Source organism: Chenopodium quinoa, unplaced genomic scaffold (assembly GCF_001683475.1).
Source record: "Chenopodium quinoa cultivar QQ74 unplaced genomic scaffold, ASM168347v1, whole genome shotgun sequence".
Lineage (NCBI taxonomy): Eukaryota > Viridiplantae > Streptophyta > Magnoliopsida > Caryophyllales > Amaranthaceae > Chenopodium > Chenopodium quinoa.
The window spans coordinates 958,927-985,286 of record NW_018745542.1 but is presented as its reverse complement, the minus strand read 5'-3'; the positions used below and the strand labels follow the sequence as shown (position 1 = coordinate 985,286).

The 26,360-nt window shown below is 37.4% G+C and overlaps 1 protein-coding gene across 1 annotated transcript; it reads right to left on the bottom strand.

Moving 5' to 3' along the window:
* On the bottom strand, positions 1–26,360 carry LOC110716130 (sister chromatid cohesion protein SCC4-like). Its single transcript, XM_021894763.1, has 13 exons — positions 26,001–26,360; positions 25,768–25,919; positions 24,943–25,084; positions 22,941–23,057; positions 16,785–17,286; positions 16,080–16,118; positions 15,030–15,151; positions 3,730–3,876; positions 3,503–3,592; positions 3,257–3,381; positions 1,404–1,609; positions 709–833; positions 1–607 (listed from the first exon to the last, which is right to left on the bottom strand). Exons 1-13 carry the CDS (start codon positions 26,211–26,213, stop codon positions 419–421), a joined length of 2,169 nt encoding a protein of 722 aa, XP_021750455.1. The 5' UTR covers positions 26,214–26,360; the 3' UTR covers positions 1–418.

Here is a 26,360-nt window from a genome sequence, read left to right as displayed (position 1 = left end):
TGAACACAAAAAGATTAACACGCCTCAATATAATTTACATCACCAGTCTTGGTTTGTGAATGTGAGTTTGTTTAATAAACTTGAACAACAAGATGATAATCATTACCTAACTAAATCAATTCCTAAGTTAAAAATAAAACTATACTGTTCAGAAGCTTACGGGAGTATAGCTCAAGATGGGGCAGAAAACTAGAAGGGCAAACTTCCTTAAGAACCAAGCGATCTGAGCTTCCTAGCTTACACAATTGCTACATGCAGATCGCAATCCGCAACACAATACAATTAGAGAATGAGAAAGAAAAGCAAATTTCATTGCATATGACTGGTAAATATTCCTAATCTTGGCAGTAAGATACATGCCATATAAATATATACAGATAAATAAGTTCTGACAGTTACAAATATATACATTCTCAAGCTAAATTTTCCTCTTCCCGCGTCTTCCAGAATCTAAGTCAACAAGCCGCGAGGATGAAGTTACGGGCATTGATGAGGCCAGACCAATAGATTCCGGGATGTCAAGATCAACCTTCATCGACGAACTTGCCATAGCACGTTTAGTATCAGAATTGAGCAGCTGGTGAACTTCAATTTTATCTTTGCTAATCTGCAATAGTAAAACAAGAGCGGATGAACCTTCAGCTTTTGTTTTAGTTAGTGAAGGCCAAAAAAATTAAATCTTTCCTAAGCAACATAATGAAAGCTTACCAGCTCAATATGGTGAATTGATGCATAAGCATCTGCAAGTCTTCTATGCAGATCATCTATCTTCTTTCTATGGTACTCTGAATTCTCCAATTCATTTCCCCTCTCTCCCAGCTCCTGATACAGTGCTGCAGTTGCACAAATTTGTTTGAAAAAAAATAATAAAAAAAATAAGTACCTCATTTGGCTAGTGAACAATCAACACATAATTAGAGGTTGACGATTAATACACAACAGGTGTTTCAATCACCTACTGATACGTATGGTGTGGTGGTCCATAAAATGTTATACATCACCTACGATTCAACATCAATGAATTTGTTTAATTTAAAAACACATCAGAACCCCTAATGCAAGCTCAAAACAGTCCTATTTTTCTGTGTGCAGCTTATGTTTACTTGCTTTGGGTGGTACAGAGCAGTGTGACAATGCTAAAGTTCCAGCTATCACTGTGATCTTAAGCTTCAGCAGATTGGCAGAATGTGGCTTGACCAAGTGTACATATTATTAGTTAATACCTTGTCTTTTTTGGCCTTAGCGCCATTTCTTGTATTCTACTTGGTTCATAATTAGAGCAAGCTTGGTCTCAGATGCATTCTATCATTTGTGAAAGTTAAATTTCAGGTGTCCAACTTTATTACACGTCTATAGCAGTATAAGTGTGCTGAACTTAGAGAGATATTTTGTTCTAGACAAACCTGAGAGAACCGATAGTACCCAGATCTGAGTTGGGATATCATTAAGTTTCTTCGCCAATGTCAAAGCAGACCTCAAAATTTCTCTAGCTTGTGCAGTGTCATGAAGAGCAAGGGCCAAACTTCCAAGAATTGTTAGATACTGCGAAACCAACTGAAGATTTCCCAGATTACTGTGAGTTATTTGCAATCCAGTAGCCAAACGTATCCTGCAGCATAGAAGCAAATTAGTGAAATTAACAAACCTCAAACAATTGCCAAAACCATATAAATTATAAAGCAGAATTGAATTCTTGTCTTTTTTATTCTTTGAGTCCCATATTTCTCTCTACCTTACCAAAATGCCACATAAGATAACATACAAAGAGGTATTCTCATAAATAAGGTTCACAAAACGAAATAGAAAAGCTAAACGTCATTGCATGACAGCCACAAGAACGGCAATGTAAAATAGTAACTTTTCGCTAAATTTAGCCTGATCAAATGTTCAAGCTCGTCAGTCTTCACCTGCATCTCATCAATAGAAGTTTGAATGTAGTCCACCGTCCACATTTGTAACATATGTTAACAGCCCAGAAAGGTCTGAATCTTACCATTTCACTCATATCTTTCACTGTAAAATCTTCAACTCTACTCTGATCACTAATTACTACTCCCTCCGTCCCTTTTTTACATTCCGGCTTTCCTTTTTTGGTATTCCAAAACTACATTCCTCCTTTCCTTTTTTAGTAAGTTTTTTTTCAAATATCCCAAATTATCTCTTGTTTTCTGTTTTGTAATTAATGATCACTCTTACTTACCTATTCTCACTCTTATTTTCCCCTTAAAAAAATTCAGAATCCTTGTGCCTAAATTTAGTTGAATATGATTGGTTTTTAATGTTCCAATAGGAGCATGTTATTGGTCCTTTTTTTTTTTTTTGCAAAGGATTGATGACATGGCATCATTAAATATTAATCTATCTTTGTTTTACTCAAAGACATCATTTAATGTTTTGTACTTCCCATTGTGTTTTGTTTTATTGTTATTTGTGTTATTCTTAGTTCCTTAATTCCCGTGTAATTTTACAAACAGGAATGTAAAAAAGGGACGGATGGAGAATTTTACATAATTATCCACTTATCTTGATTGTATAATTCTCAATTTCTGCCCAGCCTAGTGTCTCCTACCTCTAGCCAAGCCAATTAAAGTCCACATTACATTGTCATGGATTCTCCACTGTAAACCATTGATCATATTTGAAACAATAATCCCCTACCTCCAAATAAGATTCACCATTCAAATCACCGATTACTGTATTTTGAACCTGTTTAGGAATTGGTTTACAATGAGGTAAGAGAGAAAAGACAGCCTATTTGAATAGGACCAATGCAATCTCCTCAAACCTCCCGCTCCCCCCCCAAACCAGCCCTCTCATAAATTATGGTTATCCTAAGGTTAGATAATTACTTCCCAATTCCATATGCATATTCCTCACAAAACACTTAGTACCCAAGGTCCAATCATCATGGTTATTGTAGGCCATTATAACACCATAATAAGCAGTCAAATAAAACAAAAAATCTCATAAAAAAATTCCTGTCTAGATAGCAATGCCTCATCACTAACCAGTCGAAATCTCGCTGCAGCTACCTGTCCATGATTTCTAAAGGCTAGTCAAAATATTCTATAAAGCCGTGGATGTGATGTGCTCATGTGCCAAAAAGTGTAAGAGCTGAGCTATATAAAATTGAAAAGTGCTCATTCTCATAAAAATATAGCTATTCAAATGAAATTTAGAATGTAACCCACAATATTTGATGTGGCTGTAGCAATCCAATTCAAGCAAAAGATAGATCAAGATTCTAAATGCATACCGTGCCTCCTGAAGATTGTGCTGCTTCATCAACAGAAGACCATAACCAAACAGAACACTTGTTTTCTCTCGTGCTCCAATGAAAGAATCCATCACCCTATAGACAGGCCCTATTAAATCAAGAGCCTGCCAGGAAACAAAATTAATAAAGGTGGAGTATTTTATGCACAATGTATACAAATCACCTATGTCTCTTTCTATTAAAAAATAAAATAAACTCTATCTATGCCATGACAAAATTAATTACCTGTGAAGAAGATTCTGCATCACCATTACATATGTAAGAGACAGCTGCATACACTTGACACATAGCTTGAATTGACTTGCTCTCTGTCATCTGCAAATGATTTCAGAGTCAGGAGCACATAAAAAGCAATCTCTCTTTTGTTGTTCCAATAACAAAAAAGACTAAGCTTATGTATATCATGACTAAATATCTACCAAAAACCAAAATTATTATACAAAAGTATATACCTTTGCTGCTTCAACAAAATGGAAAGCCGCCTCATTGAAGCAACCAACTGAGTGTGCATATTGTCCTCTTAGCATCTCAATAATGCTCTCACAAGCCTGTAAGATTGTTGGAAAACGAATGTACCAATTTCTCATCTGCACCAAAGCCTGTAAAGGCATACGAATAAAAAGAAACAGAATAAGCGTTCAGACATTTAAACATATAATAATAGGCAATATCTGGACTCAGATTAGACTTGTCATCCTCATCAAGGACAACCATGTTCATATACAAACTACAATACATGCCTAACCTCTCCACACAAAGCAGTCGGCCAATGCAATTTCAATGTAACTAAAATAAGTTGCAGGTAATGCAAATTTACAATTGACATGAAAATCACTTGAAAAGCAAAACCTGGTCTAAATTTCTAACTAGATAGCTGTTAAGAGCGGTCGAAGTTTATATTACAGTTTCAAAGAAAGCATGCATCTCAGCAAGCTGAAATGAGGCTGCACTTGTACCCAAGCCAACCTATCCCTATTTGTAGGTGTGACACTCACAAAAGTTACATATATTGATAAAGTGCATGCTCAGGATTTGAAGTAAAAAAAAAACAGGGTCAAGAAAGCTGAACATAAACATAATTCAGCCTAACAATATGCTAGCTTTTGTTCAAAGCTGACAAAATGATACACACAGCTACACTTTATAATAAAAATTAGATTAATAAAACAGAAGAGGTATTAGAAGAGGGGGACCAGATGATCAGCATCATCAAGAAATACAGGGAAAAATAAATATTAAAGAAATAAAATATAAATGAAAAATAAAAAAAATAAAAAATAAAAATATAAATAAAAAAAAATAAAATAATAAAAAAAAAAAGCCCTCTAATCCAAGTTAAAGGGTGAATGAGACACAACAAGCTCAAATTCTACCAGTGTAAGTCTAGGAAGAAGCCAAATACACCACTTGATCCCATAATTTAAAAGACATTCAATCAGAAGACAAATCATGAAAAAAAATACAGTACTAATTCCGTTCCTATGTGTTCTTAATACTTTTGCCACAAGTCCGTTCCTTAAAGTTCTTTACACTTTCACTTCATTCCATTTTTGGCACACACCATATAATACCTCACCTCTCTTACCCAAAATATTTACACTTACACTCACTTACTTATCCTATTACTATCCAGTCACCACATCAACACTATCTCTCCAATTGCATAAATTGCTGTGATTAAAAATTTCAAGAATAAAATAGGAATGGAGGTAGTAAACAAATAAAAGCAACTAAAAAGCAAAAAGCAGTTCGCCACAAAGTTTTGCAGCCCTTTTCACAACACTCTGCAATAGATCAGGCTAGCCCATCCAAACCGATTCAAGTTTATGTAAGGAAAAGGCACAAAACAACAAAAGGTGAAGGAGCAGTAGAGGACAAAAGAGGATTTTTCTCTGATTAGTGGGTGCGCAGCCACATGGCAGAGTGTGACAGGGTGCTCTGAATTCTAGGGTAACCTGGGGAAAGGGTGACTGAGTAGTTAAGGGGAAAAGCAGGGTTTTGTAAGGGCATGCCGATTTTGATGTAATCTCTAGTCTGATAGTAGCAGCAGTATTCCTTCCAAGATTCTATCTTTATTGTAATAGCAGTAGTAGTAGACTTAGTAGTAATCTTCCATTCTTAATTTAATACCCTTAAGCTTTCCTCCTATATTTCTGTGCGAGTGCTTGTGACTACTGTTACATTGACAGGGTGAGCTGAGTTCATAGCAATTGGTATCAGAGCATTCGATCATGGTGACCCCGACCCTAACCCAGCAAATTGACGCAACGGATGAGAAACTTGGAGAGGTTGAATCCCGATTACAGACCATCGAAGGGAAGTTCGACTTACAGAGGGCACACCTTAAGAGCATTGTGGAGAAGCTTGGAGCACAAGAGGCAACCGTTGAGAGGGCAGTTCAGGCAGCGGTTGGCGTTCTGGAGGCAGAGAGGAAGCGGTCTGAGGAGACACTAGCCAGAACCGGGTAGAAGAAAGAATCGATCGATTCCGGTTAGAGCAAGAGAGGTTGGCCTTAATCGAGTGGGAAAACAATCAGAAATTTCGCGAGGAGATGAAGAGAACGGAAACTGGAGTGCCCAGACCACCACCACAGCAGCAACCCATCTTTCATTCAGTTCTCAACTTGGACGGTGACAATAGTCAGGTGCAGGGAGAGAATGAGGTTCGCAACACCCTAGTGAGGAACAATCGGGGTTGGCGGGGAGACGGAATGGGAGAGGAGGATCAATACGACCACCGCAACGGATCGGGCGGCGGCGGCGGACACTGGAGACATAGGAAGCTAGAGATGCCGCTGTTTGAGGGTACTGACCCGGATAATTGGGTTTTGAGGGCGGAGATGTTTTTCGAATTCTACCGGTTAACCGAAAGGGAGAAGCTTGAAGCCTCTGTGGTAGCCATGGATGGCGCGGCGCTCAAGTGGCTTCACTGGGAAAAGAAGAGGCGTCCGATTGGGGGCTGGGTTGACTTGAAGCAGAGGTTGTTGTACGAATTCCGGCCATCTCACACCGGGCCCTTGTACGAGCAATGGTTGGCGGTGGAGCAAACTGGGACGGTGGAGGAATACAGGCGGAAATATATTGAGATGGCAGCTCCTTTGGATGGTGTACCCGAATCACTGATGTTGGGTCAATTTATCAACGGGCTAAAGAGTGAGGTGAAAACGGAGTTACGATTGCTGAACCCGTTCAACCTAGAAGGGGCCATGGAATTAGTTGGGAGGATAGAGGAGAAGAATAGGGTGTACCAGTCCAAGAGGTTGAGCCCAAATTTCTTAAAGGCTGGAACATCAAGTGGGCCGGCCCAACATGTGGGAACATCTTTTATATCCAACAAAATTGGTGGGTCAAGTCTGGTGCAAACATATGGAGTGCCAAACCATGCCAACCCAGCGAAAAGTGGGCCTCACCCCACCGAATCACACACATCTGTTAACAAGATCGGCACCAAAGGAATAACTCAGGGAAGAAGCTCGAATTTCACGAGGAGGTTGACCGATGCAGAGATGCAGGAAAAGAGGGCGAAAAACTTGTGTTTCCGATGTGATGAAGCTTGGCACGTGGGGCACCGGTGGAAGAGGAGAGAGTTTAGCGTGCTCCTGGTGGCCGGAGAAGAAGCACCACCACCCGAGGAGGTAGAAGAAGAGAGTGAAGAGGAGGTACAAGTTTCGCTGTGCTCAGTCATCGGAATATCCAACCCGAAGACTATGAAACTTCGGGGGAAGGTGGCCGGAAAACCCGTGGTTGTCATGGTGGAACCCGGGGCGACCCACAACTTTATCTCGGCTCAATTGGTGACGGAATTGGCCTTGCCGATTTCGAAAGGAGGTGAATTTAGTGTAGCTTTGGGTAATGGCGAGGTGATTAAGGGGTGTGGGATATGCAAGGCGGTTAAGTTACAACTGGATGGTGGCATTGCTGTGATAGAGGATTTCCTACCCTTGGATTTGGGAAGTGCCGATGTCATACTCGGAGTACAGTGGTCGGAGAAATTGGGGGCGGTGACTACGAATTGGAAGACACACATTATGAAGTTCCATATGGGTGGAATGCCAGTCACTCTAACGAGGGATCCTTCTCTCGAAGAAGCAAAAATTACTTTGAAGGCCATGATCAGAAATTTGGTGAAGGAAAAACAGGGGGTGTTAGTTGAGTTAAGTGAGTTGACGAGAGGAGATGGAGGAGGAGTAGCTGAGCAACCACCTCCCCCGTTCCTGGCAGACTTGTTACAGAGTTTTCAAGCAGTGTTTGCGATGCCAATGGGCCTCCCACCGCAAAGAGCACACGAGCATTCCATCGTACTCAAAACAGGGAGTGACCCCATAAGTGTCAGACCATACCGATATCCTCAGATACAAAAAGATGAAATCGAGAAATTGATTCATGAAATGCTCCAAGCCGGTATCATTCGACCCTCTACTAGCCCTTTCTCAAGCCCCGTGATACTTGTGAAGAAAAAGGATGGAAGTTGGCGATTTTGTGTAGATTACCGAGCCTTAAACAAGGAGACAGTGCCGGATAAATTTCCAATTCCGGTCATCGATGAGCTACTTGATGAGTTACATGGGGCTAAATGGTTCTCGAAATTGAATTTGAAATCCGGTTACCATCAAATTAGGGTGAAGCCGGAAGACATTCACAAAACAGCCTTTCGTACACACGAAGGACACTACGAGTTTCTTGTTATGCCGTTTGGCTTAACCAACGCCCCGGCAACCTTCCAATCGCTCATGAACGAGGTCTTTAAACCTCACTTGCGGAAATTTGTTTTGGTGTTCTTCGACGACATACTTGTGTATAGTAAGAGTGAGGAAAAGCATAAGGAACATGTGAGGGTAGTATTGGAGTTGTTGGAGAGACATGAGTTGTATGCAAATTGGAAGAAGTGTGAGTTTGGGAAGGAAGAAGTGGCCTATTTGGGTCATGTGGTCTCAAAAGAGGGGGTGGCTATGGATATGGAGAAAGTGAAGGCGATTATGGAGTGGCAAGAACCGAAAAACATTAGGGAGTTGAGGGGCTTCCTAGGTCTCACCGGGTATTACCGGAAATTTGTGTTTCGTTATGCTCAAATCGCGGGACCTCTCACTTCGCAATTGAAGAAGGACAATTACCGGTGGTCTAGTGAGGCGGCTCATGCGTTCACAGCCCTTAAAAATGCTATGATGACAGCCCCAGTGAGGATGCCCGATTTTCAGTTGGAGTTTGTTGTTGAAACGGATGCTTCGGGGTATGGTCTTGGAGCCGTATTGATGCAACAAGGGCAGCCTATAGCATATTTTAGTAAGACTCTCGGGGTAAGGAATCAAGCCAAATCCATTTATGAGAAGGAGTTGATGGCCATTAGTTTGTCGATCATGAAGTGGCGGCATTATTTGTTAGGAAGACACTTTGTCATAAGAACCGACCAACAAAGTTTGAGGTTTCTTACCCAACAACGTGAAGTGGGAGGGGAGTATCAAAAGTGGATGAGGAAGTTGATGGGCATGGATTTTGAGATACAATACAAGCCCGGACCATCCAATAAGGTGGCCGATGCTCTCTCTCGGAAGGGCAGCAGCGAGGTTCAGTTGGGGGCCTTAATTTCAACACAGGTTGTAGAGTGGGATGAGTTAGAGAGAGAGATTTCAGAGGACCCTTGGCTCAAAGGCCTTTGGAACAATCTGGCAGCAAACCCGGAAGGGCAAAAAGGGTTTTTTCTGGAGGGAAATCGAGTGCTGTACAAAGGGCGTGTGGTTTTGCCGAAAACTTCTAAATTTATTCCAGCTCTTTTGGGTGAGTACCATGATACTCCAACAGGGGGTGTCATGTGGGAGAGGTGAAAACGTACTTGAAGCTTGCTGCGGAATGGTTCTGCCAGGAATGAGGAAGCGTGTGGGTGAGTATGTACAGCAATGTGTGGTTTGTCAAAGGAGTAAAACATCGCAACAAGGGGCAGCAGGGTTGCTTCAGCCATTGCCCGTGCCGGAGGCGATTTGGGAAGAGATATTGATGGACTTTATTGAAGGGCTTCCGCTTTCAAAAGGGGTGGATTCAATTTTGGTAGTGGTGGACCGTCTATCTAAATACAGCCATTTTATCGGCCTTAAGCACCCTTTTACAGCTTTGAAGGTGGCTGAGATGTTCGTGAAAGATGTGGTTAGGCTGCACGGGTTCCCACTGACAAGGTCTTCATGAGTAATTTCTGGAAGGAGCTGTTTAGGCTACAAGGAACGCTCCTCAAGCGTAGTACCTCGTACCATCCCCAAACCGACGGCCAAACGGAGGTCGTGAACAAAAGTTTGGAGACCTACCTTCGTTGCTTCACCACTAATCAACCTAAGTCTTTGTCACAATGGTTGCCATGGGCCGAGCTGGCATACAATACCTCACCGCATACCGCCACGAAGATGACACCATTTAAAGTGGTATATGGGAGGGATCCTCCGAGGCTATGGAAGGTGAAAAGGCAAGCCACAGCCCTAGGTAATCTGGAAGAAGGATTGAGGGAGCGCGACTTGATTTTAGATGAGCTAAAGATGAACTTGAACCGTGCCCAGCAACTCATGAAGGAATCAGCAGACTGTAAGAGAAGGGATGTGCAATTTGAAGTTGGGGATATGGTATTCCTGAAGCTGCAACCTTATAGACAGAGGTCTCTAGCCAAACGTCCTTTTGAAAAGCTTGCAGCCCGCTACTATGGACCATTTGAGATATTGAAGCGCATCGGTAAGGTGGCTTATCACTTGAACCTGCCTAAGGAAAGCAAGGTGCATCCTGTCTTCCATGTTTCCCAATTGAAACAGGCTGTAGGAAGCCTTCCAGTTCTACCCACTTTACCCAGCCAACTTACTGCTGACTTGGAGCTAGTGGTGGAGCCCGAAGAGATTTTGGAAGTGCGACAAAAAGGAGATGGGGTGGATCCTAGAGTCGAGGTGCTGGTAAAATGGAAAGGGTTGCCCACTTTTGAAGCAACTTGGGAAGAGTTTGAGGCCTTGGATCAGCGTTTCCCTCACTTCCACCTTGAGGACAAGGTGTCTGTCCCCGGGGGGAGTATTGCAATAGATCAGGCTAGCCCATCCAAACCGATTCAAGTTTATGTAAGGAAAAGGCACAAAACAACAAAAGGTGAAGAAGCACTAGAGGACAAAAGAGGATTTTTCTCTGATTAGTGGGTGCGCAGCCACATGGCAGAGTGTGACAGGGTGCTCTGAATTCTAGGGTAACCTGGGGAAAGGGTGACTGAGTATTTAAGGGGAAAAGCAGGGTTTTGTAAGGGTATGCCGATTTTGATGTAATCTCTAGTCTGATAGTAGCAGCAGTATTCCTTCCAAGATTCTATCTTTATTGTAATAGCAGTAGTAGTAGACCTTGTAGTAATCTTCCATTCTTAATTTAATACCCTTAAGCTTTCCTCCTATATTTCTGTGCGTGTGCTTGTGACTACTGTTACATTGACAGGGTGAGCTGAGTTCATAGCACACTCATACAGGTGGACATCAAATTACAAAAACAGAGAGTGAAGCAACCCAGTTATTAACATCAGGAAATCCCTGCCATGTACATGCTCACAACAAAGAAACAAGTTGATCCCCATCTCACAGTTAGCAGAAAACAAAAACTTCCTAGCTGAATGATCTTAACTATTGTATATGACATCCTTTGAAAAGCTTTCCAGCACACCCTCTCATCTGCCTCCCCTCGGTTGCCTTCCCACAGTAAGCAGCTAAGCACATACACAAATCATACTACTCTCAACTGAGTTGTGCCATATGTTAGTATCACTAGTAATTCAAAGATGGACAGTCCACTTCATAGAATATTTGTTCTACAAGAAAGGCTCTAAAAGTTAACCTGAAAATCTAACAAGGCGAGTGTTTAGGAATCGAGTTGTTTCAGAACTATGGCTGGTTGATGTTTTTGGTGTTTCTTTTCATAACTCTTCGTATAACACTTTTAAATGACTCAACATCCAGATAGCATCTCCTTCTCATTTCTTTTTTAGAAATTAAAGGTTTTTGAGAGGATTAACTGCTTAGCATCTAGAAACAGTTTGCATTTACTTGCTCTTGAGAGCAATTATACCAGATGTACTTGCCTAATATGGTAAAATAAAGGACAAGTATATGGACACTGCAATTAAGTCATCTATTTGAGCAATAAACTGTTTCTAAAATGCATCTTCACAGAAGTCTTATGTGAGTAAGGAATTTGGATGCCACAACCTCAGAAAATCAACCCATTCAAATCAATGGGGCTGAATTATCCTAATCATGGTAAACATATGTAAACTGATCTTGAATCTCAAGTCTTAAGATCATCCCCCCAAGAAGTAAAGATTAATAAAAGTATTCACAAACTTCTCCAAATCAACCATCAACTCAAGTAAGAGATAACACTCTCCCCTCCCCCTACAGCCTACTTATGAACTCCATGTTTATCCCCTTAATAAAATCCTGCGCAAATGACAAAACATCAACCAACTTGATAATAAATAGAAAGAGAAAGTAGAATCTTCATGACTCAAACCATAAGAAACCATTGACCATCTCCTCAAATGACCACTATCCACATATAGCACAAACAGGAAAAACAATCCCTACTCTACCCCTCTCCATATATAAAACATATTCCTCTGTATCACCTCATAGAAAATATAACCAGAACAAACACCCTACCTTAAGAACTAGTCCCATTTTTCTCCACAAAATCCTTAGTACACAACATAACATATCTATTTATACATCCCAAAAAGTCTGGAAATATGTCATAAGACCACTTGGAGATGGGACTCATTGGTCTCCAATATTGAACAGATTCTTCTTGAGTTCATCAATACCAAAAATTAGCTTTACTCCTCAAAATTTAATATACAACTAAACTCACACTATGCTTTAAGATCTTGCAATTAAGAAATGCTTACATATGAAATGTAAACATTACATCTCGCAATTAAATGATGTTCAAAGTAAACCATCATATAAAATCCATTTATTAAAAAGTAAATATTAGATCTCGCAATTAAGAGTTGTTTACATATATGAAGACTTGGGATAAAGTATAAGATGTATAGTCAAAATCAAACCCATAACTTCAACTATATTTGCTCAACAAAACGTAAAAATGAGCACCAAAATCCAAAATTGATATTATTCTTGCTAAATAATTGCAGCAAAATGGATACTGAAATTTTTACCAAAAACTGATGGATACTGAATTAAGTAGCCTCAAGTCCGAGTTGTTGGATAATGGAGTATCTTTTTAATTGATGAAAATTAGAGCAAGTGTGATTTGCTCACTATAGTGAATATTACCTCACAGAAGGAAGAAAATTCATTATATAGAACCATTTGTGCTTGTTTATCCTATCATGGGTATGATTTATTTTGCTTAGTAAATTTAAGTAGCTTAGAGTTTTAAACAAAGAAGATCCTACAAAGCAAAGAGAAGGTTTGATAAGAAAATTAAAAAAAGTGTGTGCAACACGCACAAAGGACGAAAAATGAGGGCCAATCATTTGAACACTAACTTCAGAGTTCGGATTCCAAATAAACGGTGTGACTCTTAAAAGATATGGTTTTATAAGGTACTTTCTCACAAAATAAAAAATAAATAAACAAAAATATTATAAAAGTATTATCTCGCAATTTTAAGATTTAAAGGTGGGTCTTCACGAAGTTTCCTTTAAGTTTATTATTAAGTGAGAAATATCACACAAACTAAAATATCTTTTAGTTTATCTTTTAATACCTCCGTTTTCCTAAGTTCTACCCACCTACTATTCACAAGGTCAAAGTATTAAAATTTTGACCGCATCTAATTGTGTATATATTATAAAAAATTTAAAAAAAATCTTAAAAAAAAAAAACATTATCAAGTTTGATCTTTATTAGATTCGTATTGTTATGAATTTTCAAAATATCAACTTTGTATAATTTTTACTAATGCACAATCAACGAAATTAATGATCAAAATATTACATTGGAGACCCCGCCAAATGCAAGTAACACTTAGCAAAACGGAGGTAGTAATTAATGTAATTAATTTAAAAAATTAGGATCTTTTACTAAATTAGCTAGTTCAGCAATAGTGTTTGCTAATAAGGCTATTTACATATTTTAATACCAACATTAGCTAAAATATTGAATTGAGGCATATTTACATCAAACCACAACAAAAAAAAAAAAATTCCTTTTTTGTTTTCCTTGAGAACCAGCCAATATTTTATTTTTAGTTAATTTTTTATGCTTAGTATTACAACCAAATTACACACTCTTCATAGCCGTTCTCATCACTCTCTTTACACTCTATCTAATTCTGTATTATTTCATCTAATAATTCTAAATTTCAAATTGTTTTATATTGCTCACTAATGACAGCTAGTTTTCAAATCAAACCCAATTTCATTTAATATTGGTCTCGCAATTGCAAATTAATATGACATTAACAGAATGGGATTTTATGAATGTATCTAATATATTTTTTTTCCAGTATTTAAAAATGTTCCTTAAAATTTTGCTCAAAATAGACGTAGGATCTTACTTTGGAACCACAATTTGAAAAATGGCAGACTGGCTATAGTGCAAAAGTAGAAACTACGGCGTGGTTTTTTTTTTATTATTATTATTAAATCTTGATTGATGTTGAAATTATTGCACTGTTTTAATGCTTTGGTAATATCATTCAGAGCTTTGTACTTTTGGTAATTGAAAGTTTGATTAACTTATCGAGGTCTTGGACTTTGACCAAAATATATAGCGAAAATAGAATTTCTTAAGGATGTGTCTTGTTGTAACTTAGCATATATAAAGAACATAGTAGTCATATGCACAACCTAGTGATGCACTTAAATAGATTTGGAGGGAGTAGTACATACTTAAAAGACATAGGTAAGAAATGTTGTGGGTTGTCTTTAAAAAAAATAAAAATGAACCTACGAAGAGAAAAACAAACCTAGATTGGTTCATAAGAAAAGGAAAAAAAAAAAAAAAGAATAACTGTGGTATATGCCTCCAACTTAAGGCTTTGGTTAGTTTCAATATTAGAATTTATAAGTAGCCATTATGGGATATAATTTTGTTAAACTAGCCACTTTAGTAGAGAGTTCCCAAAAATTATGGATTCACTTTTTCATTTATGGAATTAAAGTTATAAGTCCTTGGGGGAAAGAAATAAAGAAAATGTAGATACTATAGCAAGATAAGTGGGATAATTGACTGAAAAACAGTTCAGAAAAAACTCAAAAAAGAGAAAAAGAAATGATAAGTTAGACATTTAACTGCGAAAGTAGATTTTTTTGGCTAAATGGAAAAACCTTCTGGTAATTGAAAGATATGATTTTAAATCAGTACTAATCAAATAGTCTCCTAGAATTCTGGCTAAATGGAACACTGTTATCTGTGATAAAACTCAGCTACCTAACATTGGAATGGAAAGATTCAAAATCAACAAATGAATTACTGATTGCCTCATATCGAGTTGAGGAACTGTAGAAGAAAAACTACAATATTAAATCCAATTATCAGCAGAGATTTTTTTAGAATGGGAACTGACAAGCCTACCTACACATTTTAATTCAACAAATTTACATTCAAAAGAGCTGAACATCCAAAAGAGTATTTCCTACCCAATCAGTTTAATTGTGTGCTTTATCCATCAGCAAAGTCCAATTTATAGAACAAAACAGAAAAATGGGCAAAGGTAAAAGAAATCTGGAGCAATAAGATAAGCATAACAGGGGAAATCTCCTTTGTGCATATAGGAAGCTAACAACCCACCTCTTGAGCTTCAACAAAATCAGCTCGTGTGAGATCCACTGCCACCTTATTTTCAAGAAATTGCATCAACAGCATCAGATAGACACCAGCCATCCAAATAGCGGAGTGTTGAAGATCTACTTCTGTAAAAAAGGATAAAGCTACATTCATTTTGGTAATACTTCTGATAAATCATTTTATTTAACCAGACTAAAGGTAATAGAGACAGCTCCACCATGGCTTGCAAAGAGATAGGTCATAAAACTATACTTCCTCCATTTCCTTCTAGTTGACACATTTCTTTAGGCACATTGGGAAATGCATTGTTTCAAATATCAATATCTTCAATTATTAATAGGAAAATCTTATTTAAAAAAATAAAATTGACATTTGTAAAATATACATGGAGATGTATCTAGTAGGAACCCACATAAATCTTCTGTATAGATCATAAATGATATTAGAGTAACTAACGTGAATAATGCCCAAAGTCAAAATGTGTCAACTAATAAGAAATGAAGGAAGCAGTATCTAAAGAAGGGTTTGTCTTGAATCAAAGATTAAAAAAAAAAATTTTAAAAAAAAAGGCACTAAAACTAAAATTAATGACTTAAAAATTTAATAATTATAAATTAACAAAACATTATATGAACATAGATTGAATCCAATATTTTAAAAATTATTAAAAAAAAAAAAGATTATGAAGGGAAAAAAATAATAAATCATTAGAATAGAGATTCCATTGAAGTGGTTCTTAATAAAATTTCTAAACTTTGGTATTAAAAAAGGTTGTGAGCCTTAGTGCGCTTAGGTGCATCTAACAAGACCACTATTTCTTTGTGCCTCAGTGCCTAGGCTTAATGCACTGTCTAATCTTTATATGTTCCTTTCATTTCCCCTCTAATGTTTTCAAGGTAAGATGACAGTTAAAATTTCAACTGAAATCACTACACCCAAGTGATACACAGGTTTTTATTTGTTTAAATGCTTTAGGTTACTATTAACACAATTCAGTTATTGGTTTTTTTGGCCAATAATTCAGATTTTATTTCAGAGATTAATCCAACTTACCTCTTACACCATCTGTGATTCCCAGCCTTAATAGTTCAACTGCAGGAAAATACATGTGAAACATCCAGTCAGAGAATAGTCTATTAATACTACACATTGTACAAAGTCAATCGAATCAAACATGATGCTTTTGCTACTACTTACATGTCACAATCCTAGCTAAGAGGGTAATATAGTGAACCACTCCTGTAAAATATTAAGTGTCTCATGTCTAACATGCAAATATACTTAGGGAAAGCTTCACAAGACATCTTAGGAAAAAATTATTAAAGATATGAATTTTTTTTTTCCACTTACCACTACAGGAGTGGGATGTTTTAATAGGTACTCCCTCCGTTCCTTATTGTTTGCCCCATTTGGAATTTTCATTGAGGAGTAAATAAGAACCTTTGATGTAAAAACATATTCATGTCTCAAGTGGGATCTTGTTTGATTATTCTCCATATGTAGTAGAGTATTGTAGAATCAAATATCAAATTTTTATAATTTTTTACAACGCTTGGTTGAAGATATTGATGTTTAAAGATGTGCACGGGAGATTGTGCAAAAAGACAAATGGGATAGGCAAAAAGGAGTGGAGAGAGTACAATAATTAATATAGACAGGCAGCATAGTGACAAGATGACCAATGAAACTAAGAACTAAATTTTTGACAATAAGAAACCTGAAGACGCAATTAAATAAAAAAAATTAAAAACAACCAACCTTGGATAATTTGAATTCCAGATTGAATCCGCTTTGCACACTCCTTAAATTGTCCTTTTGGGCGCCCAAAAATTACAACCATAAGGTCCACCAAAGCATAAACTGCATTCTTGGGCAACCACTCCCCATCAATAGGATATGGTGCCAGCTCGAGCTTGTCAGCAGATAGCCTCCTCTCATAATCAACACCAGCAGAATCAGTATAACCTTGTGGAATTAAATTGGATGTGGTTATAGTCCTGAGCTGCTGCTGAAGATGAGCACGTTTCTCAATCAGTAGTGAGCAATCCCTCTGCTTCATAGCAGGCTCGGAGAGAGAGTGGTTCAAAGCGTTGAGTTCACTGGTTAGTTTACGAACATGCTCTGTTTGCTGCAAGTCAGCCTTCATAGCAGCATCAAGCTTGTCAATGTGTTGAGCAACATTCTTGTAGTCGCATATACGAAACCGATAGAAAATGTGCAGTAGCTCATTATAAAAAAGCAAACCAAGACATTGCTGTGTCTGCAAAGAAGTGGCAAAATCAAGATGGGCACACAAAGCAGGTCATCAGCTTCACATTAAGAAAATTGTAATTATCAATGAACAAAGTTCCAATAAGAAATTGATGACAAAGGAAAACACAAATTGCAAAATAAACCGAACGACTTATTCAGCTAAATATATCAAATTAAAAGAGGCCAGAAGTGCAGCAGTAAAAACAATCATCCTTATTTGTACTCGTACTTCTCAAGGATTAGCAATTAACAAGGAGAGATGGAACAATAAGGTGTGGCCAATAGGTCCTAAAGCTCTAGAAACAAATCGAGTTTTGATTCTAGAAAAACACATCCGATATATCATTCATTGCAATCCTATTCCACTCTCCCCCCCCCCCCCCCCTTCCTTGCCAGAGCTATTTCCATATAAATATAAAATTCAAGAAAGATGACCAAGTTGAGAAACCAAAGAAAAAGTTTAACTAGACTCAAACTAAGCACAACCACAAGAGAAAGAAATCACAGCAAATCAGTAAATGCTGCCAATGCTCACACCAACTTTAGGTCCCTCATTACCTCATTCTCCCACTTCTCTGGTGTGTCCCATAAAATATTCCAGAACCCGTAGAAGCAACCAGATACTCAAATTTTCAATCATATCCTTACATGTAGCAAAATCTCTAAGCACTCCATCTATAGTGGAGTCAGGAGGGTTGATGCAAGAATGTCACCCAAAATTCTGGAATTAGGTTCATTTAGTTCTTGGATGCCCAAAGAATTTCAAATCTAATGTTTTGCCCAAATTCTTTGATGTTCTTAAGGCACTTAAATAAAAAAAATTGAAATATAACTAGTAATTAGAGAATCCCAACCCACATCCCACACCCCAACCTCTTCTCTCAAGTCAAGAGAGAGAGAGTATTTCCCAAATAGCATATTTGGATTTGAATTTCCATAATTCAGATTTAACAGTTGATTGTTATAATTCCGAAGAAACTCTTGTATCCAAACACTGCCTAAGAGAGTTTGATAGTCAAATTTAAATGTAAAATCCAAATCAAAAAGAGCCTAAGATCTAAAATTTGAAGCATCAAATAACAAATAGAGTAAGTGTTTGTGCACAACGAAGTATTTGACCTTTCCAAGTGAATAAACATTTACCATCTATTACTAATCACCAAATCCCAAGAACGAGTATGTGGGATTCCCTACAAGATACATATTTCTTACTAGTACGAAGTTTGTAACATGGGACATATAGTCACCAAGGGGAAATATGAGAAGTTTGAACAGCCTCTTCTTTAAAGCAGCGATAATTCCGGTGTGAGAAGCCAACTACAAACTCCCTCAAGCATTACTGATCAAAAGGCTCCTGGAACCTGATGGAGTATCCACTATCATGTACTTTCCCTATCTCAAATTAAACTTTCAATTCAGCTTAAGTGTACATATTATAAAACTAACAGGGGATGGGCAAATTCACGATTGAAGGTGTAGGTATTGTGAGAGAGAAAAAAGGTAAGTGGATTTCCCATTAAAGGTAAGTGGAAATTAAATTGTGATGGACCAAATTGGTTAAGTAGAAGACAAAATTGGCGAGCCATACATGAAAGCATGAGTAGTGAGTGTGACCATGGTTTTAAATTCGGAAATTTCATCAAAGAACAGTAAAATGTCACATCGTGCCATTAATGAGGCCTGGACGTTAACAGTCCGTTAATGGGATTCCTAATTCACCAAATGCCACAGAATATTTACTAATTTCACCAAATGCCATTACTTATTAAAGTTATTACACAATATACCTCTAAAGTAACGGCTAGTTTTTTTTAACAATTTTGAATTATTGATGGGGCAAAGTAGCCGTTGCACACACATTCTTGTATAAAGGTAAGACTTAGAACACAAATTGCATCCCTCCTACTTGCATAATCATGAGTTTGATATCAAACACATCTTCCTCAACACACGAGTGTGCATATGTGCGAGTCCCAACCAAATTTTGCGGTTGTGGCAGAAAATACGCGATTAGAAGTTCGGAGTCAACATTAAATCCACAAAGGCTTTACTACAAGTGTGACTCGTGTAATAGCTTCAAATGGTGCAAAGTTTTGAAGGCGCAAGAAGGTCAAAGTACGGGAAGCTACTATGATAGGGATGGACTGGGACATAGCAATTTGCATGATGAATTGAAGCAATTGAAGAAGAAAGTGAAACAGCAACAAAAACTTTTAAATTCTGTTTTGAAATTAGGTGTATTGATGTGTGTGATATTTGTGATTGTAATGATGAAGTGAACATGTAATTGAGATGAAATTGAATAAAGTGTTTACTTGAACATGTCTTCCATATATTTCTTCCTGTTTCAATCATGTTCATCCAAAAAATCCTTACAAACTTCATTGACTCCAAACCCTTCTTGTGCACAAAAATCCTTAAAAACTTCATTGAATGATTGTTTGTCTGCAAAAATGAGCCATGGCTCTAGTTTAATGCTACCAAATTCACAGTGTCTCCAAACCTTGTCATTCTTGTATGTTTTATCCATTGCTTGGCTCCCATCAAGATAATCTTCAAATTATTTGTCTAGGATGTCATCATACAAGAATTCATATTGTTCCTCTCCTTCTATGAAGTCCCCAAGATCATCAGCATCATCAAAGTCTTCACTACCAGATTCTATGTAATCTGAATCCTCACTGTCATCATCATCAGATCTATCATCCTCACTACTGTCAACCCTAGCTGGTGACCTTCTAATTCTTTCATATCTCCTTAAACTGACCCTCTCATTGCTTCCCCCAGCAACCCCTTTCCCACTCTTCTTTTTTGTTCTGAACCCTAGTGGTCTTGACCTACCCACCTTTTTGGATTTCTGAGGCATAGCATTTCCAGTTGGGGGAGGTGGTGGAGGTTCAGATGTTTCTGCTTCTTTTTTGCTTGAACTTGAGGATTTGGGCTGGTTCATAGGAGAAGTTTGTTGAGGGTGTTTAGGTGGAGTGGAAGGCTGAGTACTCTGTTCAGGCTCAGGTTGAGATGAGATGCCCCTAGGAAAACCTCATCAGCTCTCCTGGAATGTCAAACACTCTAACATACTCCATATCACCACCATCAACATTAGCAACAGACACCTCAACTGCAACTTTAAAAGGTTGTTCCTCCAACTCTCTCTCTGGCCTTTTCCTCCTCCAATCTAGCTTTGTCAGCCATGGCCTTAACCCTTCTTTGCCAATTAGCTTCAGCATCCTTAAACACCTGCCTAGGACTTTGCTCTTCCTCCAAGAATATTTCTACTGTCTCCTTCCCTTGAAACCACTCCCACATTTTAAGCATGTCCCTATCCCCAGCTAACTCCAACTTCCTATTAGTTCTAGGTGGAAATACAAACAAAGTGAAGCATTTGGGAAGGATCACATTTTGTTTCACATAATCCTCAAACATAAACTCATACAAGTCCATTAGACTTGTTCTGTCAGTATCATCAACCAACACATCAAAGCCCTGATCTCTGTAATGGACATCAAGCCACACTCTACTCATCCTATCATCAACAAATTACACATAACATCAACACACATCATTCAAATTCACAACCACATACCAACACATCAGTCATATCACAAAACAACATACCAACACAACATTGTCCAAATTGAATTTCAAGTACTTCACAAACCCAAAATTCATATCAATGCAAAATCAATACCCACAAATTACCATCTTTAACATGAATTTTAACAATAAATCACACAGGTCAAGTCAAATAAGCGTATAAAACTGATCATTTCATAAAACCCTAACCGTAACTCAATTTTCGATAAAAAATTCAGAATCAAAGCGCGAAATGAAGATCGAAAGGGAAAATAATACCTTGATTGCTATTTCCAGCACCCCGAAAAAAATTTGAACTCAACTGTTTTCCTTCTAGTACCCGAGTACAATTCACCGATTTTCAGGTTCGCCCAAGTTCAACAAACGATAAAGCGTCAATGTAGTTGCGTATGTCGTTCAGGTGTTCGAAGAAAGCTTCTTCCTTGATTATGGTTTGAAGGTCTGAGTGTTGCTGAAAGCTCGAAGAATAGGGGAAGGTTTGTGAAGAACAACGAGGGAAATTTTTTTTTTTTTTTGATCTAAATTTTAGAAGTCAGAGAGTCAATGCACTTTAAGGCGCCATAAAAGACAATAAGGGCATAGAGGTCATTTCGCGATAACGGACTGTTAACGCCCAAGCCTCATTAATGGCACGATGTGACATTTTACTATTTGTAAGTGGCATTTGGTGAATTCTGAAAAGTGCAATGGCATTTGATGAATTTTTAAATTTGTCAGTGGCATTTGGTGAAATTTCCGTTTTAAATTTTGATGTGGTCACAGTTGTGACAGCATCCACACACCACTAGCCAATGCCAATGGTCAGTGACAATCACGGCCTATAGTGATTGCAGTAAGATCATTAAACTTTACAATGCGGTTGAGATACGATGATACATCAAAGATTTGATTCTCAGGTAATCACATGTTTGAATTAATACTGAGGCAACTTTTTTTTTTTAAAAGCTACTCTTGGTTTGAGTCTCACTAAAAACACAGTCAAATCCTTCTTCTCAAGGGCAGTTTAAATCCAAATCAAACAATTCACCAATTTGTGAGTTGCATTTTAAAATCTTGAAATCGAACACAAGGAGTAAGATTTTGTTTACATTTTAGAATGAAGCTTTATGGTAACACCGAGATTGATGTCAATTGAGTGATTGACAAATCACAGATCCAAGACCAAGAATTACGTTGCCTGATAGAGTACTTATGAATAGTGAGAACTGAGAAGACTCAGAATTACTTGCTTTGCACTGCATTGTAAGGAGTAGCTAACTAGTTACCACAAAAAGGGAATCTTATGATATCTATAAGGGAGAGGTGGAAATGGAATTGAAAACAATAATGAAGGAGATAACCAAATGCTTACTTTTGATAAGGTGGTTTATCTTGTTGGGTGAGACGGAGAGAAAGAAAGGATGAAGGTAACCCTGGTACTAATGGCATTTCTTGATCGTTTCTCTGAGGGAAAGTTGAATCAAGGACTCATAAATGCTGCCTGATCAAATGAGCCAATAACTTGAACACTTTCGATCTGTTAGAAACTTAGAAAGAAAAGAAATTATCCCAGCCAAATTCTATACACTTGATAATTACTCAAGGCCACCTCCTGTACATTTTCTGAATGTGTTGTGTTAATTAAGAGGAAGGAGCTCCACTAATAAGAAGCTAATTATTCTTCTTTTCATCCATTAGTCAAAAGAGAAGAAAGGTCACAGTATTTTTTTAAGCAAGCCACATAGAGCTGTAAAGGTGATTCTGAGCATGAACTATTTAGTAAAACAGCACAGAGAATACACTACCATAACAAGCTAGAAGGCGACAACAAACACAAATACCTATCTAAACATCAAGGCACAGAAATATTACTCATACAAAGCCTTTAAACCCCTTTCTAGCTGAAGAGAAACAAATCAATGCTTTAAGACAACGGTCAGCTTGATTGGCTTGGTGCATGAATATAGAACAGTGTAACTTTATGACAAAAAAAAGGTAGCAGGAATTCTAGGTAATCACACTAAATAAGCAATAGAAAAGATTCATCCAGCAGCCCTGCACTTTTGTGACAAAGAAATGTTAAAATACCTTATTCGACTCAAAGGAGTTCCACACCTCATCGCATTTTGCTAGAGCCCGTTCCACCATGTCCACATCATCCCATTGCATCAAGTGGACATGAAGTTTCGATGTCGCGAAAAACATCTGACCACCACAAAAAAAAAAAAATAAGAAGGAAAATACTAAACAAGTTATTGGATGAAGAATATGGTACACATAATCTATCATCATAGGATCTACCATATAGGTCAAGGAAAACAAGAATGTCAACATATTTTGTTAGCTGTGAATAAGCATAAAGGGATAACAACAACAACAAAAAGCATTAGTCCCAAAATGATTTAAGGTCGGCTAACATGAATCGTCATAAGGAACTGCATGATATAAAGAAAAGGACATAACAGGATAATCATTTGAAAAAGGTGAGTAAAGTGAGAAAAGGAAGAGCATCCAAGAAAAATTAAGGGAGCTTTACAAGAGAGCCAAGAATAAGATTTAAGAACTTCTCAAGGAGTGTTTAAAAAAAAAAGCATAAAGTGATCATTGATTAAAAAAAAATAAAGAAAAATAAAATAAAGAAAAATAAAAAAAAAAAAAGAAAAATAGAAGATTCAAATATTCAATGATAAGTTTCAAGTAGATGGTAAGCTGTAGAGGGGCAATGGTTCAAAAGAAAGATTCAAGAACTGAGATATGAAAGATGAGGTAGTTGCATTTCATAAAATATTTATTTAAGAATCATAGAAAATCTGAAGGCATAAACCAAAAGTTAAAAAACAGTTAACTTCAAGCCACATCATATAGGACGCCTTTTAAGAAGATTACTTACACATCAACCAAACATAATGATAAGATAAAGATAGATAGGGATCCAGAAACTGGACTTGAGAATACTTGAATCCTAATTCCTACATTAAGGTACAAACAACAAAGGCAAACAGAGTTTAACTTGGTTAAATACTCAAAATCCTGGAAAGCTATAGAAGTTAAGAACTACAACAAGTCTAATAATTCTTGAGGCTGTGAGTTGATACAGACAAAAGGATAAAGACCTTCTATTTAAAAGCTATTACCTAAATTCCACAGATGATGATCACCCAAACAAATAGATAGGACAAAAGATGCTTTAACGGATACATGGAGTAAGCTGAAAGTTATGAGCAATAGTTCATCACTTTATCCACACACCTCTAAATCCTTATTAGGGCTTGCTTGTTTTGATAATCCAACAGACATGGCATAATTACCTACACCGCATCTTTACTCACCATTGTCAGCGTCATCCTCTCAAGCTCACTAGTCACAACAGCATATTATTTAACAATCTCAAAGCCTAGTCAAGATGTCTATTTAGTTTTCGACACAAGCCCATACCAAAACCTTAAACAATGGAGCCATTTACTAAAAGTCATTCCTGCTTAGATACTCACAATCACTTCCCTTGATGTTATCAATACCATCAAGACTTCTATTATTACAGACAATGTACAAACACCTCAAGTATACCATTTATATTCTCCCCATAACATGAGCAAAGGGCTGCTATTCTAGGTCTGTCAGAGACACTCCAGAAAACTATGAGAGATGTACTTGTAACGATGCTGAAAGAGGACTAGGATTCCAGTTATAAAAAGCATTGATATATGTATCCAATCATAAAGGATGGCATCCCTAAAACATGGTTCTAGTACACATTAGCCACCAAATACATATAATTAACACCCTAAATAAAGCTTACTGCTATCACCAGACACATAAGCAGCAAAGGGATCTTAGATTACACGTTTGAACAAAATCAGGGAACATAAGGCTTATTGCAGATCCAGAAACATTTATAAAGGGGGAAAAATCATATGAAACACAATATTGGTATTGCCACCACTTATATCATCACATTTCAGTGATCTCACCACTTATATCACCACTCATATCATCACATCTCAGTGATCTCACACTTCACCTAATGTAACAAATTACAAAATTACAATCAACACCAAGTCTCACAGCCAGCACTCAGTTGAAAACTAACCTGCAATTCAGGATAACATAATTCAGCAGCACAGCTGTATCCTTGTTCAAGAGTAGCAAGGGAATTTTGATAGTCGCCTTCTATAATCAAAGCAGTAGAAAGCTGTGAACTGAAATTGCAATACCATAACTTTGCTGCAAAACTTCAACCAAACAATATGTATCAGTCCAAAACCCGTCATAATCACCAAGAATTAAAGTTCTTTACTCTTTAGCAACATAATTCAATCTATCCCATGATTTTGAAACCAAATGCAATTCAAGTAACCAACCAAATGAGCATACGCATCGCAATTTCAAGAAAAATCTCAAAAGTATACAGTAAGTAGTGATGTTAACAAAAGGAGATCAATTGAACCCATGATTTAAGCCTCATAACAACCTAAAATTTCATTCTTGAAAATAACTAAACGAGCATACCCATCACAAATTCAACAAAAATCTCTTAATCATTCAACACAATTACAAGGGAATTCAATCTAACCCATGATTTCAGCATCATAACCACCTAAATTTTCATTCTTAAAAACAACAAAATGAGCATACCCATTGCGAATTCGACAAAAACCTCTTAATCATTCAACACAATTACTGATTATTAGCAACAAGGGAATTCAATCTAACCCATGATTTCACCATCATAACTACCTACATTTTCATTCTTAAAATCAATAAAACGAGCATACCCATCACGAATTCGACAAAAACCTCTTAATCATTCAACACAATTACTGACTATTAGCAACAAGGGAATTCAATCTAACCCATGAACTCCCCAAAAACAGCAACAACATAAATCATCATAAAATCCCAAAAAAGAGCATACCCATCACCGAGCGACTTCGTAAGCTCCAAACCCTTGTTCAAAATCAGCTTCTGAGATGGTATCGCCCCAACTAGATGATAACATTGACTCAACAAACTATACGCCCTACATTTCAATTCGAAACACGAAGGAATCGACTTCAACAACAATTGCTGCAAAAAATGAAGATAAAATTACGAAATGAAAAACCCCTTTTCAGGAAATAGAAAGAAGAGAGAGATGAACAAACATACAGAACGTTCAAGGTGAGATTTGGCATAATTGACATTGTGAGAATGGCGCAACAAAAGGGTGGCGATTCGAAGACGAGTTTTGACCTCGATTATTGGGAGGAATGAAACTGGGCTTTGGCAAATTGCTTCTAAACATTTGATTGCCTTTGCAAATTCACCTTTTTGCTCATGATAATCTGCTAATCCCCATAAACCTTCTGCTAGTGTATCCATGGAAGTTTTTCTCTGTAATGGTTTGCTTCAATTTTGACTGTTTGTTTGTGTTGTAGACTTGAAGTAGTGAGTGAAAATTCAATTGGGTTTCAATTAGATGAGTCAAGGGGTATGTTAGCGTTTAGGCTTTAGGTTTTGTTCTCTCCG

Excerpts from the sequence above, each read along its gene's own strand:
- LOC110716130 (XM_021894763.1), bottom strand. The coding sequence starts at position 26,213 with ATGGATACACTAGCAGAAGGTTTATGGGGATTAGCAGATTATCATGAG. Across the intron at positions 3,382-3,502 it reads ATGCAGAATCTTCTTCACAG|GCTCTTGATTTAATAGGGCC; the intron begins GTAATTAATTTT and ends GTTTCCTGGCAG. Across the intron at positions 834-1,403 it reads GGTACTATCGGTTCTCTCAG|CACTGTATCAGGAGCTGGGA; the intron begins GTTTGTCTAGAA and ends GTGCAACTGCAG.